Source organism: Leguminivora glycinivorella, chromosome 17 (genome assembly GCF_023078275.1).
Source record: "Leguminivora glycinivorella isolate SPB_JAAS2020 chromosome 17, LegGlyc_1.1, whole genome shotgun sequence".
Lineage (NCBI taxonomy): Eukaryota > Metazoa > Arthropoda > Insecta > Lepidoptera > Tortricidae > Leguminivora > Leguminivora glycinivorella.
In genome coordinates this window covers 7,880,784-7,896,016 of record NC_062987.1, presented here as the reverse complement: position 1 = coordinate 7,896,016, position 15,233 = coordinate 7,880,784, and the positions used below count along the sequence as shown (strand labels likewise).

The 15,233-nt window shown below is 35.2% G+C and overlaps 1 protein-coding gene across 1 annotated transcript in view; it reads left to right on the top strand.

Annotated features, from left to right (window-relative positions):
• LOC125235476 overlaps positions 1 to 14,474 on the top strand; it is a 44,446-nt gene extending 29,972 nt beyond the window's left edge. Inside the window, exons 2-4 of the mRNA XM_048142048.1 lie at positions 8,655 to 8,714; positions 11,873 to 11,947; positions 12,206 to 14,474. Coding sequence (XP_047998005.1) covers positions 8,655 to 8,714; positions 11,873 to 11,947; positions 12,206 to 13,204 — 1,134 coding nt within the window. The 3' untranslated portion in view covers positions 13,205 to 14,474. The remainder of the gene's footprint in view (positions 1 to 8,654; positions 8,715 to 11,872; positions 11,948 to 12,205) is intronic.
• The last annotated feature ends 759 nt before the right edge of the window (positions 14,475 to 15,233 follow it).

Sequence of the window (15,233 nt, the reverse complement as noted above, 5' to 3'; positions counted from 1 at the left end):
TTCTACTTGTCGCAATAAACGCGCGCTATACGAGTCCATATTTCATGAAAAATTCATATCATGGCGACCACCTAATGATGTCGATGCCATCTTTTATCGCCAACGGGGTTGTATTTTTCATTAATCGCTGTGCCAATTGACACGCTCATTATAAGACATTCAGTGCAACTTCAAGTTATAAATAACAGTTAACAACTCACCGCTTAAAACAATATTACATTTGATCGTGAGCTGGGTCTTATAACATCGCTTTACTCGGTCAGTTCATTTACTTCGTTCCGTCTGCTATCGGATAACATTTTTCACTAAGAAAAGGGGACTGAAATTGAATTTCTACTTGTAAAAACGGATCGGTAATAGAGTTTACCTAGTGCAGATCAAATAAAATAACAGCTGACGTAGGAGCTGGGTGGAACACATTTCCCGCGCACCGTGCCGCTATGTATGTGCTCTGTGCTCTCAGATATTTATGTTGTCGGGACAACTGGTCGGATCAAGGGATTAAGAATCGGAGGCTTTTTTATGTTATCAACGCTTCTATTTTCATAGAAAAGTGTCCACTAGTTACATTAATTAGTTTCTAATTAATCCGGGTGAGATTAGGTAGTATATTTTTCTCCGCAACACTTTACAAGCTGTAAATGACAATATCGGTTTCATGTCGAACAACTATTAGTTCATTACCCGCATCATCTACGCTTTTTTCTTGTCTCGCTCCTGAAACCGCGGCCTGTCTTCCACGAAATTCCGTTTTTTTCTCTACCATTTAGCGCTTGCTTAGATTATATTTTATCTTTATGCGAAATCATAATTCATACTGTTTTTGTTCTTCTTTCTCATGGAAGTTGTTAGGTGTTTAATGTTTTTCGTTTTCTATCTATGCTGCTAGCATGTAAATGTCGCTCTTACCATTGTTTATTGCGAATGATAACTGCGAACAATGTTAATGGAGAAATTCTCTGCCGTCCTAAGGTAAAAGGCAGCTATTCGACAAAAGCTAGTTTTGAGATAATCGCAAAAAACCTTCTTTTTTGAATTTCTACAAAACGGATTAACTTTTTTCATTATTTCTTTTTGTATATAGTAGGTATAAGTGTTTACTTATTTTAGACATTATTTGTGTGTTTGTACAGCGACTGGTTTTTTTTTAATTCGATAAAAGCCTTTTTGCATAGTATTAAGCTTCAAAAATGGTAGATATTACTAGTCAAGAAAGCGGTAAAACATGCTTTATACGGTGTTCTAATCTAGGATTTTCTCTTAAACTAGGCTATAACGCCGTATATAATCACATACTATCTTATTGCTTAGCAACAATGCCCATCTAGCACTCGAGATTCTAAGTTAAAGGCAGTATCGTAGTTATTCGGCCTTTTTAATTAGTATCCTAGTGAGTTTTCCAGATTTTCGACTGTACTGCTAGTCTAAAAGAACGCATACTATCAAAAAAATCGTATATACGGCTTTATAGATTAGTATATTTGGAAGAAATTGGAACAAAATGCAAATACGTCGTTTAAAAACGTATGTATTAAAGAAACAAGAAAACGCCATTCTGTCCCTATTTACTTAAAAAAAACTTGATCTATCGATTCTTTTTGGATAGTGATAAATATAATATAATAAACTTTTACAGTACACAATAATACCTGCTCTTTTAAATTAGTCAGTAAGTAGTCAATTATTAGTATCTAATCGTCATTTTTCCTCAAAGCCTAGATGATAAGAGTGCCGTCTGTATACTAAACATACGTGTACTAATTCGGAGTTTTGTGGAAACTTTCTTACGTTGCTAATGGAAACAAGTTAGTAAGTAATGATAAAAAAGGTCAATTTGTTATTTTGCTTTGAAAAAAAGGTCAATTTTTATATCATATGTCATATGTCAATCTATCGCGTCACTTCTGAGAATTGGAGGCAAAATAAATTATAATTATGTAATTTTAATGCCAAGATGAGAGGTAGAACAACAACGGGTTTTAATTGTGACCAATCTATCTGCAAAGGATTTGGATGACTATGAAATTGGCCGCACAAGATGTGAGTTAGAAAGCAGTTTACACTACCTACTACCAAATGGTTTGATGAATTATACATACAGTTTAGAAGAATTTCATGGTCGCTCCAAAAACCTGGCTCTTTTCTATAAAAAAATTTAGAGAAAAAGATAATATAATTATTATGTGACGAACAGTTTGCAAACAAAAAACAATTTTACCAATTTCTATTAGAGATTGTGCGAATATGTAGCAATAGTTCAGTAAGCTAAAGAGCGTCATTCACTGCGGCTAGTTATATACATGAAACAAATACATCCAAAACGCATCCAAACTCAGGAATCTCCCGTCAAAACTCGAGCTCGGAAGTTAAACGACCAAGAGGTACCTCAACCTCTGATAGGGTTCAAATACCTACGATAAAATGATTTTTTGCGAAAAATTTGGGCAAAAAGTGGTTTGGCAAGCAATTTGTCCATTCGTTTTTTGTTTAAGAAAACTTACATTCCTAGATTTACAAGAAGGAATGCCTTCATAAGCAGGTTCTGCTTAAGTATATGAAAGTACAGGGATCAAATATTCTTCTGGTCCGATTAAGCTGCTTTTCACTACGCTCGCCAAGTACCGGTCTGGTATCAAGAGAATGATGTCGAATTTGTTGCGAAAACATTAAATCCGTCGAACTACCCTGAAATGAATTAAGCTAAGAAACAGATAACATCGAGCAATTCAGAAATGACTGGATTAGTAACCATAAAAATCTTCAACAATGTTACAATACAAAAATTGCGATCCAAAAGTTTATAGAGAGTATCAAAATCAAAGTCAATCAAAATAATTAGTTATAAATTGAATTCGACTACAACAAAATAGTCATTTAATGGATTTTCTGGAAACAGTGGCAGATGACCCCGTAAGTTTATTATATAGGCCTAACTTTCACACGAACATGCCTATGCTTTTTGATACTGGTTATCAAAAATATGGTTATTTTCATATTCAATTTCCTATTATATTCATATTAATATTCCATGTTTGTAAAATAAAACATAGTTGAAAATGTAGACTACTGCCTATTGGCAGAAGTATTCTTCTCCTTCTTATTCCTCATACCCTTATCTCATTTTATGTGGGGTAGGTAGAACAGGTCTTCCTCTTTCATTCTCCTCTTTCGTCATCTCAACACTCATATCTTTCTCTCTAATATCCTATTTCACATAATCCATTCATCGTTGTATGGATTTACCCCTCCCTCTCTATATCAACATTCATCTCTAACGTTCTCATTCATTAATTGCAAATTATTTACTTGTTTTACTGTAAATTAAACCAAAAAGGATAACGTTAAATACTTAAACCGTGGAATATTAATATACCTCATATAGTGTTTGCTGCAAAAAAAACTATATACGAACAACTTTCCCACCGCAAACTACGCTAAAAAGACGTATTTGCTTTCGAGCAATAATATCTGAAAATCGAGTTAAATGTTTGTATCTCGAATAAAAATGACAATAGAAATGATGTAGGAAATGTAAACAATAGTTATTATTGTTAAAACGTATCAAAAATGCAATCATTCAGTATTTTTCCTAACTTTGTTTGGTTTCGATCAATATTTCGCGCGAAAAAAGCCAGCTGCGCTCTCGTACTGTCAGCCACAAGCTGCGCCGGTGCTCGCAGCTCGTCACTGATGGCTTTTCCATAGCATAAAGTATCTTTCGGCTGGCGGGTGGATTGACAAAGGTTGGAGCATATACTGTTTTATAGGCTAGTTTGCAGCACTTTCACTCATTTTAAAAGTTTTTTTACGTTTAATATGACACCCATACAAAATAAGAAGAACGTATAACACTTATTCGTTTTTATAGACTAATATTGTGTTGTAAAACAATCGAGCGATACTAGGCTTAAATGACGTATTTGACATTTTTTACAGAAAAAATGTATATACGCTTTTTTAGACTAGTATCAGTTTAAAAATTGATCAAAATCCTACGCTAAAACTACGTATAACGTCTTGTACGTATTTTTAGCCTAGTTTTTCACTTTTACGTACTTTTAGGCTAGTAATACTGGATAACATGTCAACCTAACCAGAGCGTAAAAAAACGTATATCTGCATATACGTTGATTTAGCTTAGTTTTGTTAAATAGCTGCTTTTTTGGCTAGGAAATCTTGGAAAATTAGTGCAAATACTGCCTTTTTAGAGAAATTTTCTCGGAAACTAGGCAACATATCGAAAAACGGAAAAAAGTGGTCGATGCAGCTTAACCTGTACATTACGAATATTACAATAAGTCAATTTCGGCAAAATGTCGAATAGCTGCCTTTTACCTTAGGACGGCAGTAATCTGGAGTTATCTAGAGCTGGTCATTCCTGTTACAGATTTCGTTTCTGATTATTTTATCTAAATTATGCCTCAAACGCGATCATAAACACAGGTAGGACTGATTGGAAACAAAAACTTGTTTACAAATCTAGCCGTGACGTTCGACCGTTTATTTTGTATGAATATTTTGTGACCCCCAAGTGTGTCCGGTCACTACCCACAAAACAAAATGATAAATGAAGATCATCTGTAGTTACGCTTTACATAAACGCTGATGGATTGATTGTAAACGACCGTGTGTGCGCATCGATCGATTAGTTCCTGCCCGGGCGCAGCCGCAGGCCCGACTTATGGACGATTATCTTTAATGGATTTCGTAAACTTTTAAGTGTCGGGATCCTGGGTTGCTTTGAAAAAATGTAATCCATCTTGAACCCTAATTTTCGATTCGGGCTATTAACGGATGACTTAGAATAATAACATCGAGGCTCGTGAGGGTAATATTTAACAGCTAGTTGGGTCAGATGCCTGGTGCGTTTTATATTGTGTGTATCTTATTAATATGCCTTTGATTGCCTCCAGGGATCCGCTTTACTGAACTTTCGAGTTCTTAATTTGGAAACATGTTAATTAGTCAATTTATACGAATAAGACCTTAATATCCACTAGTTACATACTAAACTTACCTACTTAATAATCACAACGATAATTATGAATTAGATTCGAAATCTATTAATCAATAACAAAAAAAAAACTACCTTTCGATCTCGCTTGGAAATCATTTTTCATTCTTACTTTCTATTCAACTCGAAGTCAAACACGAAAGATTAATTAAATAATATTCAATAAACGTTGTTTGATTAAGAAAAGGGTAATCTGTGGCGGCATCTAACACAAATACGAGGGCTCTCGGCCGTTTTCAATCGTCATTCATTATTCACTCACTTCCCTTTGCAGTTGCCGAAGTATATTTCGTTTTGTTTTGTTTAACTTTCATATTCGAATTCTAGAAGGCCTTGCACAATACTGGCAATAATTGATTTGGTTGAATTTATAGACGACATAACCCGAAAGGTGAGAGTTGAGGCTGGCTGTCGAATTGTTTGGATTTTATAACGTTTTTTACTACAACCTACCTACCAAAGCCGGTCACGTCAATCCTATAGGATTATATCATAACTTCAAAAATAGAAAACCGTTGGGAGTTAGTAGTTACGTGTGCAATACTTCACTTCATTTTTTGTTGTCATTAGTAGACGTGAGATAGTACAGTGGTCAAAAAAAAGAAATTGTGTGAAAAATTACGATGATTACTGTAATAACTCCGTCGGACGAAGTCGCTTGATGGCCTCTGCCCGAGATTGGCATCATTAGCCACAATGATAGTGGCCTAAATATGAATTATTTGTTTTCTTTGCTACTGATTCTTTGTCTGACAATGCTTTCTTTTAAATATATTTCATTCATTCAACACTATAAATCACTTTTAGATATAACTGGCCGAGTACACTTGTAAAGTTCTGTATTACATTTACACATGCTGTCTAAGAGTTTGTAAGACTTTTTGCTATTTAAGATATGAACATTACGCATTATTTTCTTTATTGTCTATTTCGAATATTTCTCGTGGATTTCCAAGACCATGTAGTATCGATTGCTCCATACGAATGAATTTGAAAGTCCAGTGAGAAAATAACAGTGGGACAATAAATCGTCTCGTCAATTGAACTGATCAGCGGTAGCAGATTTATACTGACGAGTTCAAATGTTAGAGGCACGGAACGTGAGTGAACGGAGCCACTTTCCAGCTACTATTTTTTCATTGGTTGAGAAAGCTTACCTGATCGAATAAGTATATTTACTTAGACATGCCTTATAAAGTTAACCTCGTCGTCAATTAGAGCTGTTAACTTTTAGGCAAGATACTCGTACACTATTAGTTGTTATGAGCTCTACTACTAACATAATCATAAAGAAGTAAGCAGTATACTTTACATAAAAATAAAAATGCATTTATAAGTTTTAAACGTGCCCTGTGAAAACTTTAAGCTTAATTAGTGTTAAAATCTTATGCAAGTTTAAAACGTATTCACAAAGTTTTACTTAATTTATATTCAAGTATGAACAGTAATGTATGAAACAATAACTCCAAGCTTGGGTACTACATACTGACGAAGTATTTTATCCCAGATACTTTGAAAATGTAATCTCGAAGAATATATACGTAACATTATTTTATACATACTTACGTTTGTATAAATACGTCTTTTAGAAATACCAAAGGTTATATGGGCTAAGAGTCTTGGTCCATGGTAGTAATGTAGAAATTGCAGAACATTCCCAAAAAGCGGAAACATTCTTGAGAATGTTCGCAGAACATTCCCGCAACATGCAATTTATTATTTAAACAAGAGAATATACTTGAAATAATGTTTAAATGGGCATAATATAAAACTATATGTTATTATAGGTATAATATTGTCTATTACAGTTAGCTATTTTGTTGATAAGTGATAAGTTACCTAAATTCTCACTATATACTTCAGGGAACATTTCGACTTTCAGACTTCAAGTTTTAGTCTTGACTTTTTTAAATTAGGTACCGAACTATTATTTCTTGATGCCTGTTTTTGGTCATGCTAATATATGTATATACAAAAAAAAAAAACAAACAAAATAAAAAGATCGCTGTCAGGATCAAACCTGAGAACATCGGCATACGAAGCCAGCGCACTACCACGGGACTACGTCTTGACTTGCTGAGTTCGACGAAATTATGGTATAAACTACGAAGTTACTAAGTATTCTGATAAATTCTCGTTCTCGAGAACATTCTAAGAAGTTACCGAAAATTCTCATGAGGAATGTTCTGCAACTTTGGAAACTTCTCGACCGTGCATTAGCCTAAGACTAACACTGGGAGAAGACAAACACTTGTAAGGAATCCTTATACTGTTCCTCTTGCACCAAGTAAAATAAACTATGTCACTCTTACCCTTCTTGACCTTAGAAATCATTAATACAAAGAAATAAGCGTTAACGAGATCTATTCGTTTCACAATGTTAATGTATCAGCTTTTGTCTAGTAACAAAATGAAAGATGAAAAGAGAAAACAATAGAAAGGACATAATAACCATTTATAAATGTCAATTAGAAAATCAACAACAGATTGCCAAGCATGTGCCTCGAGGCAAAAAGAAGAGGCTAATCGTGAGATTATTATCAATGATGGATCACATTGCTTTAATTGATATCAAGTAGCATTTTACAGATGAATAAATACTGAATAATGATGCATTACCGATGTATTTACAACTTCGTTGCATTCAGAAGTCTCTGATCTGATATTATGTATTTGTATGGGATGAACGTTTTTATTTTAATGTCACTCAATATGAAGTATTTAAAATGCCAAACATGTTTATAGAGTACTGTATAATTTACTGTCACAAGAGCTGCCTAGCAATTATTTATAATTAAAACAATTTACGTTTACCGTATGATGTCTTGCTTTACATTTATCGAGTTTGCAAAAAGCACTTCAAAGTTGCCACTATAACTTTTTTGTATAACATTGTAAGTACTTTAGCTTTGGTATTATGCCAAAGTGTCAGGACCCGTATTCCGTCGGTATCAGGCAATTAAAAATACGGACCGACGGTAAGCAGATGCCTGTCACTTTTATCAAATACATTAAACTTGGTGCTCGAATCGACATTTTATTTTTTGCTCGCTTTTTTACTGGGGTATTAAACTCTGCCTTCGATAAAGAGCGATGTATTGGTTCTCCAGCAAATAATTAAACGTCCCCCTTTTATATTAACGTGCGATTCGACGAATGGTTTAACTTTGTGCCTGACAGGAGCTAGGTCGGTTCCATCGCTCTTTATTGCTTTTTTTACTACATCCGACTTGTCACAGACTGTCGTTTTATTTTCCAATCTTATATTATTAATTCTACGTACTCTGCAATCAACACAGAGTTACATCTGCAAATTCGGATGCACTATTTTTACCCCCGACGCAAAAACGACGGGGTGTTATAAGTTTGACGTGTCTGTTTGTCTGTCTGTATTCTGTCTGTCTGTCTGTCTGTGTGTCTGTCTGTGGCATCGTAGCTCCCGAACGGGTGAATCGATTTAGATGTTTTTTTTTGTTTGAAAGCTGAGTCGGGAGTGTTCTTAGCCATGTTTCATGAAAATCGGTCCACTATATAGGGTTTTTTTTTTTTTTAATTTTTAATTTTGTGGTTAGGTTATTCAAGATTTGTGTGTCTTATACAATTATACATGTACGCTGACATAACGTTTGCTTGTTCACAGTTTGCAATGCCACGGGCTAGCGGGGAGTCATCGTGTTTACAAGGCCCAGATTGCTTTATGGTGAGTACTATCTTCCTTTACTAGTATAATACTTGTATATATTATCAAAGAGGATCAAGTATTATTAAAGAGTTACTGTCGAAGTAAAATAAATGTGTAATCACAGTGCATAGACTGCCATCTCTTGACACATGCTTAGAACTTTTGAACCTCAGTTTTGACAGTTTGGCCCATATTCTTAGCTTAGTATGTGTTAAAATGTCAAATATTAATATACTCGTAAGCGCCATCTAGCTGAGGGTACCCCAAAGGTGTAACGCCATCTAGGCCACCGTACATTTTCAGTATGGTAAGGTGCACTAGAGTAATTCCGAAAGTCGTCTAATTTCGAAAGTCGCACAAAAATCAACATTATTTCCATCATATCAAGATTCCCCTTTCGGAATTACCAGAGTACTGAGGTACGTTTTTTCCTTAGACTTTATCTGTCTATACGGAGTTATATGTCTTCGATATTATGTATATTTATTAACAAATTATCTAAATATATTCTAAGAATGCTTGATTTTAGGTATAAATCAATTCATATCTAATAAAAAAGCGTCTAGTTGAGGTAACTGGTGACCGAAGAGCTGGCGGCTTACTCGCACAACGTATCAGCATTGCGATACTGCGAGGAAATATCGCCAGCATCCTTGGTACAATGCCTCAAGGGCCTATTTTAGATATTAGCTAGCTAGTTTAGTCTTAGTTTCTTATATAATTATGTAAATATACAGTAGTTATATTTTCAGTTAATTTACAGTGGGTACCTATCTAATATACCTACTGTAAAATTGACCATAATTATTTTATATGAAACAATGTGTCAAAGCAACAAATACATATAATCAATATTAAAACAAAATATGAAAGCCTACCTTAACGGACGGCTAGTGATGTCATCTGTCATAGACCAAAGGAAACAAATGACTACGCGTATGCTATAGCATACGTGTCCACAAATATGTGAACTTATTGAAGTACGTATACATAGGTAAATACGGTTGTATTAGAAAATACATATACCATTTTGAAATTGCGAAAAGGCAAATTGTTTCAAATAAAACAAAATTAAAAGTATGTGTAAAAAGGCAAAGAATAATACCTATATTTAAAAATCACAGAACTTTCTCAGACTCTAGCCAACGACTCCATGAGTATTTTATGAGATATAATAATGAAGCTCACTCGTAAACATGGATTCCTATGACCCGTTGGTAATCAAATCTCAAAACCAGCGTAAAATATGAATGTTTTACAACATAATAATTTTAATTTTGTTTTTAACATTCTAAAATTACCATCTGTATTTAAATTATTTATTATGTATGCATTTTTCTTGGAAAATAAATTTTCAGCTATAACTCACAAATGCTGACAGAGTTTATTGATAATGGTAGTCTCTAAACCCGTGGTTAGTTGGTTTTACGACGCTCCTCGGTTACAGTTTGTAGGCAATGTGCTAAGTACTAATTCAAATAAGCGACTTTGTTTCTGAGTACTTTGTCGTTATGTTGTTGTGTTTTCTGCTACATAAAGGGTTTGAATGCCGGGAATTTGTCATTTGATGAGAACTGCATAATTTCATTAATTTCTGAATCTATATTTACATACTCTCTTCTAGTCTATGTATATTATCTTATATGTGTGTTGGAAATTAGAAGAATTATGATTTTTTATTTCTTCGTAACACCTAAGTATTCTTTTTGATTAGGTATGCTTTTTATTTCCGCTACCCAAAGGTTGTCTGGTAGAGATCGCTCTTTAGCGATAATGCCGCCTGTTATCTGCCTCTATTTATAATATTTTGTTTTGTCTCCACTGTACCTTTTTTCTGTATCTTTTGCTAAGGTGTGGCAATAAAAAGTATTCTATCTATAAATATGTAGGTATATACAGAGTGGGGCCTGTAACAAAGGCGAAGAATTGAACTGTAGGCTTTTCTCCTTATACTGATCAACATTTGTTCAGTGACTTTTAAAAATTATGAAGTCTTTAAATTTTTAATTTTTCATACAAAATAAATATTAGCTTCAATGTACGCTATTATTGTTGTCATTGACGTTGTCTGTCACACTTTAGACTTAACAGAATTCGCAATACATTACCTCTTAGAAAAAACTTTCAAGGGTGATAAAAATCAAAATACAAGTTATTTTTAAAAGTCGCCGAACAAATGTTGATCAGTATAAGGAGAATAGCCTAGAGTTCAATTCTTCGCCTTTGTTACAGGCCCCACTCTGTATATCGTTGTCTGAATACCCACAACACAAGCCTTCTTGAGTTTACCGTGGGACTCAATCAATTGTAAAAATGTTATTAATAAAGCATTGTTGTAACAAAATTAACTTAGCAATTTATTTCGTCAGTAATTAAAATACGAAATACGAAAGCGTTTAATTTCATCCTCGAAATCGGAGCGACAGAGCGTTTTGTCAATACCAGCAATTAATATCAGCGGCTGGTTCTTATAATTATTAAAGCTTAGCGAGGCGAAAGCTGGCGTCAAGTTAGCGTCAACTCGAACTAATGAGTGTTCAAAATGACAAATGCTGCATTCGGCCACCGTCGTGAAATTTGGCTAGATACAGGCGTCAATTACGACGCTCCTTAATTGGAGTGCTGTTTTGTTTAAACTCCACTGGGGATACAAGTTCTGTTTCGGCTTTATATATTTGTCGAATAACGTTCTGTTGCTATAGATGATGTTACTTACTCTTGTATCAATTGATGGCAATTGACCCGAGACAAATAAAGTCAAAAACGAACCTATGTTTTATCATTGCTTTTAATTGGATTGTAATTGTTGTTCATTCTAAATAGGGACGTAAATGATTCTATATTTGAAATGCCAGCACACTTCTAGTCTGTGGATACGATAACTAGATTATTAATGACCTGACAAAAAATATTTTGACCGTTTCGCCTAGTGATTAATTTCTTGCACTAACGACTGCCTTTCCGAACTTGTTTCGTGTGTAGCGACTATACGCGTAGGTTACATGAAACAACTGATAACGATACCGTGGAATAATTAAACGAAACGATTTCCATAATTTACTGATACTAATGGAAATAACAGGTATTATTAATGAGCTATCGTTTTGATGTCGCGGACCTATCATCCTAAAGTGCCAATTAAGTAACTTTATAACAGTTTAAATTTTTTGTTGCAGTGCTGGGAGAACTGCGAGCTTCTCCAGTCTAACTACCAAATATGGGGAGCCGTCTGTGAAGAAAAGGACATCTGCGTAAGTAAACCGATCAATTATAATTAGATATCAAACTGTACCTCCATAATTTGTAATGTAACGCGTTGTTCCAAAGACATCCGTAATAATGATGACAAAGCACACGCTACGAAGGAATGCAGTTGTGACAAATACAAATTGCAAGAAACCTTTGATCTACATTGCAAGTCGATAGTGGCTTTAACAAGTTCCTTGTTATAACGAGCATTCAGAAACCACTTGTCGTTGCATATTATTCATGTTTCATTTTGTTTACAGTTCCCTGGATGCAAAGTGGCCTGTGAGTTCCACGCTGAAGCGGCGAGGGCATCGCAGACACAGCCGGTGATCCACACGAAAGGCGAGGGAGTCATGCGCGTTAGCGGAGCGCTGGCCCGCTGGCCGCCCCCCGCGCCCCGCGCCACGTCCCGCCCTACACCCCTCGTCTATGTCGTCATGCGACGGGCTGCCGAGGGCCCGTGGAGACAAATCATTCAAACCCAATCGCTCGCCACGAGGGTACCTTCCAACAACGAAGGAGCTCTCCTTCGCGTCCTAGTCGTGGACCCACTCGGTCTCGTCACAATCTACAGCCCAGACGAAACCTGGGTCGCTCACGACTCCAACTCATCAAATCACGACCAACACAAATGGACATTAAAGGAAATATCCTTGATTCACCAGAAAGTACTCGTAATTGGTGAAATCGCTTGGGAACCAAGAATAGCACGCGGCGTATACCTTGTTACCTGGGAAGTCGATGGAGGTGGACTAAAAGGAAACCTATTCACAGACTCAACTCGAGTAACGCTTTCTCTATGGCCTGACACTATTTACCATATCCAAGTAGAACTAGTTTCTAGAACGCCGGGCGTTGACAACGAGAGATCAGAAACGATGACCATCGATACGAGTCGAGCTCAACGTGTTTCAACTGAAAGCGTGCAAGACGTGCAGGTCAGCGAAGGTGACCGACTTATGTCCGTCCTTGTTAGTTCAATGAGAGGAGAGCGCGTGCCCGAGCGAGCACCTGACTCTGAATTAGTATTAGGTTGCTTGTCAGCCATGATCGCCTTTGGTCTGGCTGTGCTTGCCGCTGTATTGTGGCGGCGGAGACGACGAGGTACATTCCCTGGGACCAACGTTTATGTAGGATCGTCATCTGTGCTCAAGCGGAAGCTAGTTGAAGACTTTGCGCCCGCAGCTCATTGTTTCCAACCTGTGATAGCTCCGGAGGCACCCAACAATGAAGTTGCTTCAAGGGATGTCGTTGTGTGACGTCACAGCTTCGACATGCTGTCTGTAGAAAACAGTACCTACAGTTCCTAAACTAGTGAACGAATTTTCGTGGACACTGACAAGTTACGAACAAGGAAGCAATGGAGTGGAATTTCGTATGTGATATATAAAAAAAGTATTTGGACAAGTGAAAATAGTGACGCTGGTTTGAAAAACGATGAGGTGTTTTGTGATTTACGTTTAGACTTTTCGTTATGAACTTTTTGTAAGTCACCTGTTGTAAATGCTATGTAATAAATTATCTTCTTATGTGAAAATTCTTTTATGTAGATTTAGGCGATTGTAAATTAAAAAATATACCTATAAATGTATTTATGAATCACAGTAAGGTTAACACCAGAAACTTTAGAATTGTAAATATGTTAAGAACAAAATAGTAAATCAAATTAGTAATTTTCTAAATATTCGATTGGTTTGTACTGCTTGTACATAAAGTGACTATAGATACATGTAACGCAAAATAAATAAATGTTGGACGTCTATTTGTTTGGTATAGTTTTCAATCTCGATATGAATAATGCAGGTTTTATAGTATTATCAGTAAAATTAGAACTATTTCTACAACTAGTCCTTATTATTGTTTAGTTAAATATAGAATTAGATATATTTTACTAAAATACTTTTGATGGGGATGACCTGACTCATTCTAGTGAACTTACGATGTCTTCTTCAGCAATAAATAGATACATGTGTATTGTATATAAAAGCATGATAAAATTATTGTAAAAACACGGCAAAGAGGTTATATTTTTGTTGTCTGTCAACAGAAATAATCTAAGCATTATGTATGTAAATAAAGGAAGCAAACATTTCGTATATTCTCTTATTTTTCTTTGCAAAACGGTATAACATTTCCTACAGACAGATACAAAGTATGACATTTAGCTATACTTTCTGAAGCAGATAAATTTCTACATACATATTAACGTGTAAAATACCGCTGATAATCATCAAATTTCATGTTGTAGTCTATTTGTTTAAAGTTGATGTTAGCTTTAAACGTGTACTTAATAATTTAAGTTTGTCATGTAGTGCAAAACCGAGAATATAAAGAAACCAAAATTTGTCTCTTCCTAAGAACAAATTTGGGTTCAAACAACCAAAATCTGAATAGTTTATGCTAAGCGCTTAATTAAAGTTATTTATTTGTGATTAATTTTGTACCTTTACTCGATCTGTAAATAAATATTACGTGCTATTTGATGAAGCTGAACTTAAACGAGTATAAATAAATATGTCTGCCAAATTATAGTTTTCGTTTCATTTCACAAACATTATCTATAGGTAAATACAAAAGTGACTGCTATAGCCATCGATCACTACACAACAACAATTGGTCAATTATAACAGTTAATTAATTTTATTTCAATTCGTTACAAGACCAATAACTTTAATCAGGGCGACCAAAAAAAAATGAATCCAAGTGCCAATTTAGATAATTTTCAAATATTTTCAATGAAATGTCTCCTAACGAACGGCTTTGACACCTTGAAAGAGTTTTTTGACACATTTCAAATGTTTCGTAGCGGCCCTTATAAACGCATATCCAGACGATTCTCCTTTTTATTGGATAATTCTTAAATGCGAATCGATGTTTGTTTTTTCTCTCTTCGTGGAATGCTGGATTTAATCTTAAAAGTTTCTTTGTTCCGTCCAAACCATTTAAAAGCTCGTTTTGTAAAGTACTTGCTTGGCTAAACTTTCATCGATTTGACGCCTGAATGGAATCTCACTAACAGAATCCTTTAAATAAATATTAACTTGCGGATTTAGCATTGTTTAAAAAGGATACCGTTGGTCGGACCGTCATTTGGTTCTCTGATGGAACACTGCCATTGTCTGAGGATTAACGTCAACGAATTTGTTGTCAACAAACGCCTGATCAAACAAAAAGATTTGTGCGTCAGAGAACCCCAAGGAACCCTTCATTTCAATCACTGTTGTTAGACTGAGCGTGCGGGCTTAAGTACTTAACCGGAATATATTTAAAATAACGGTCCACGACAAT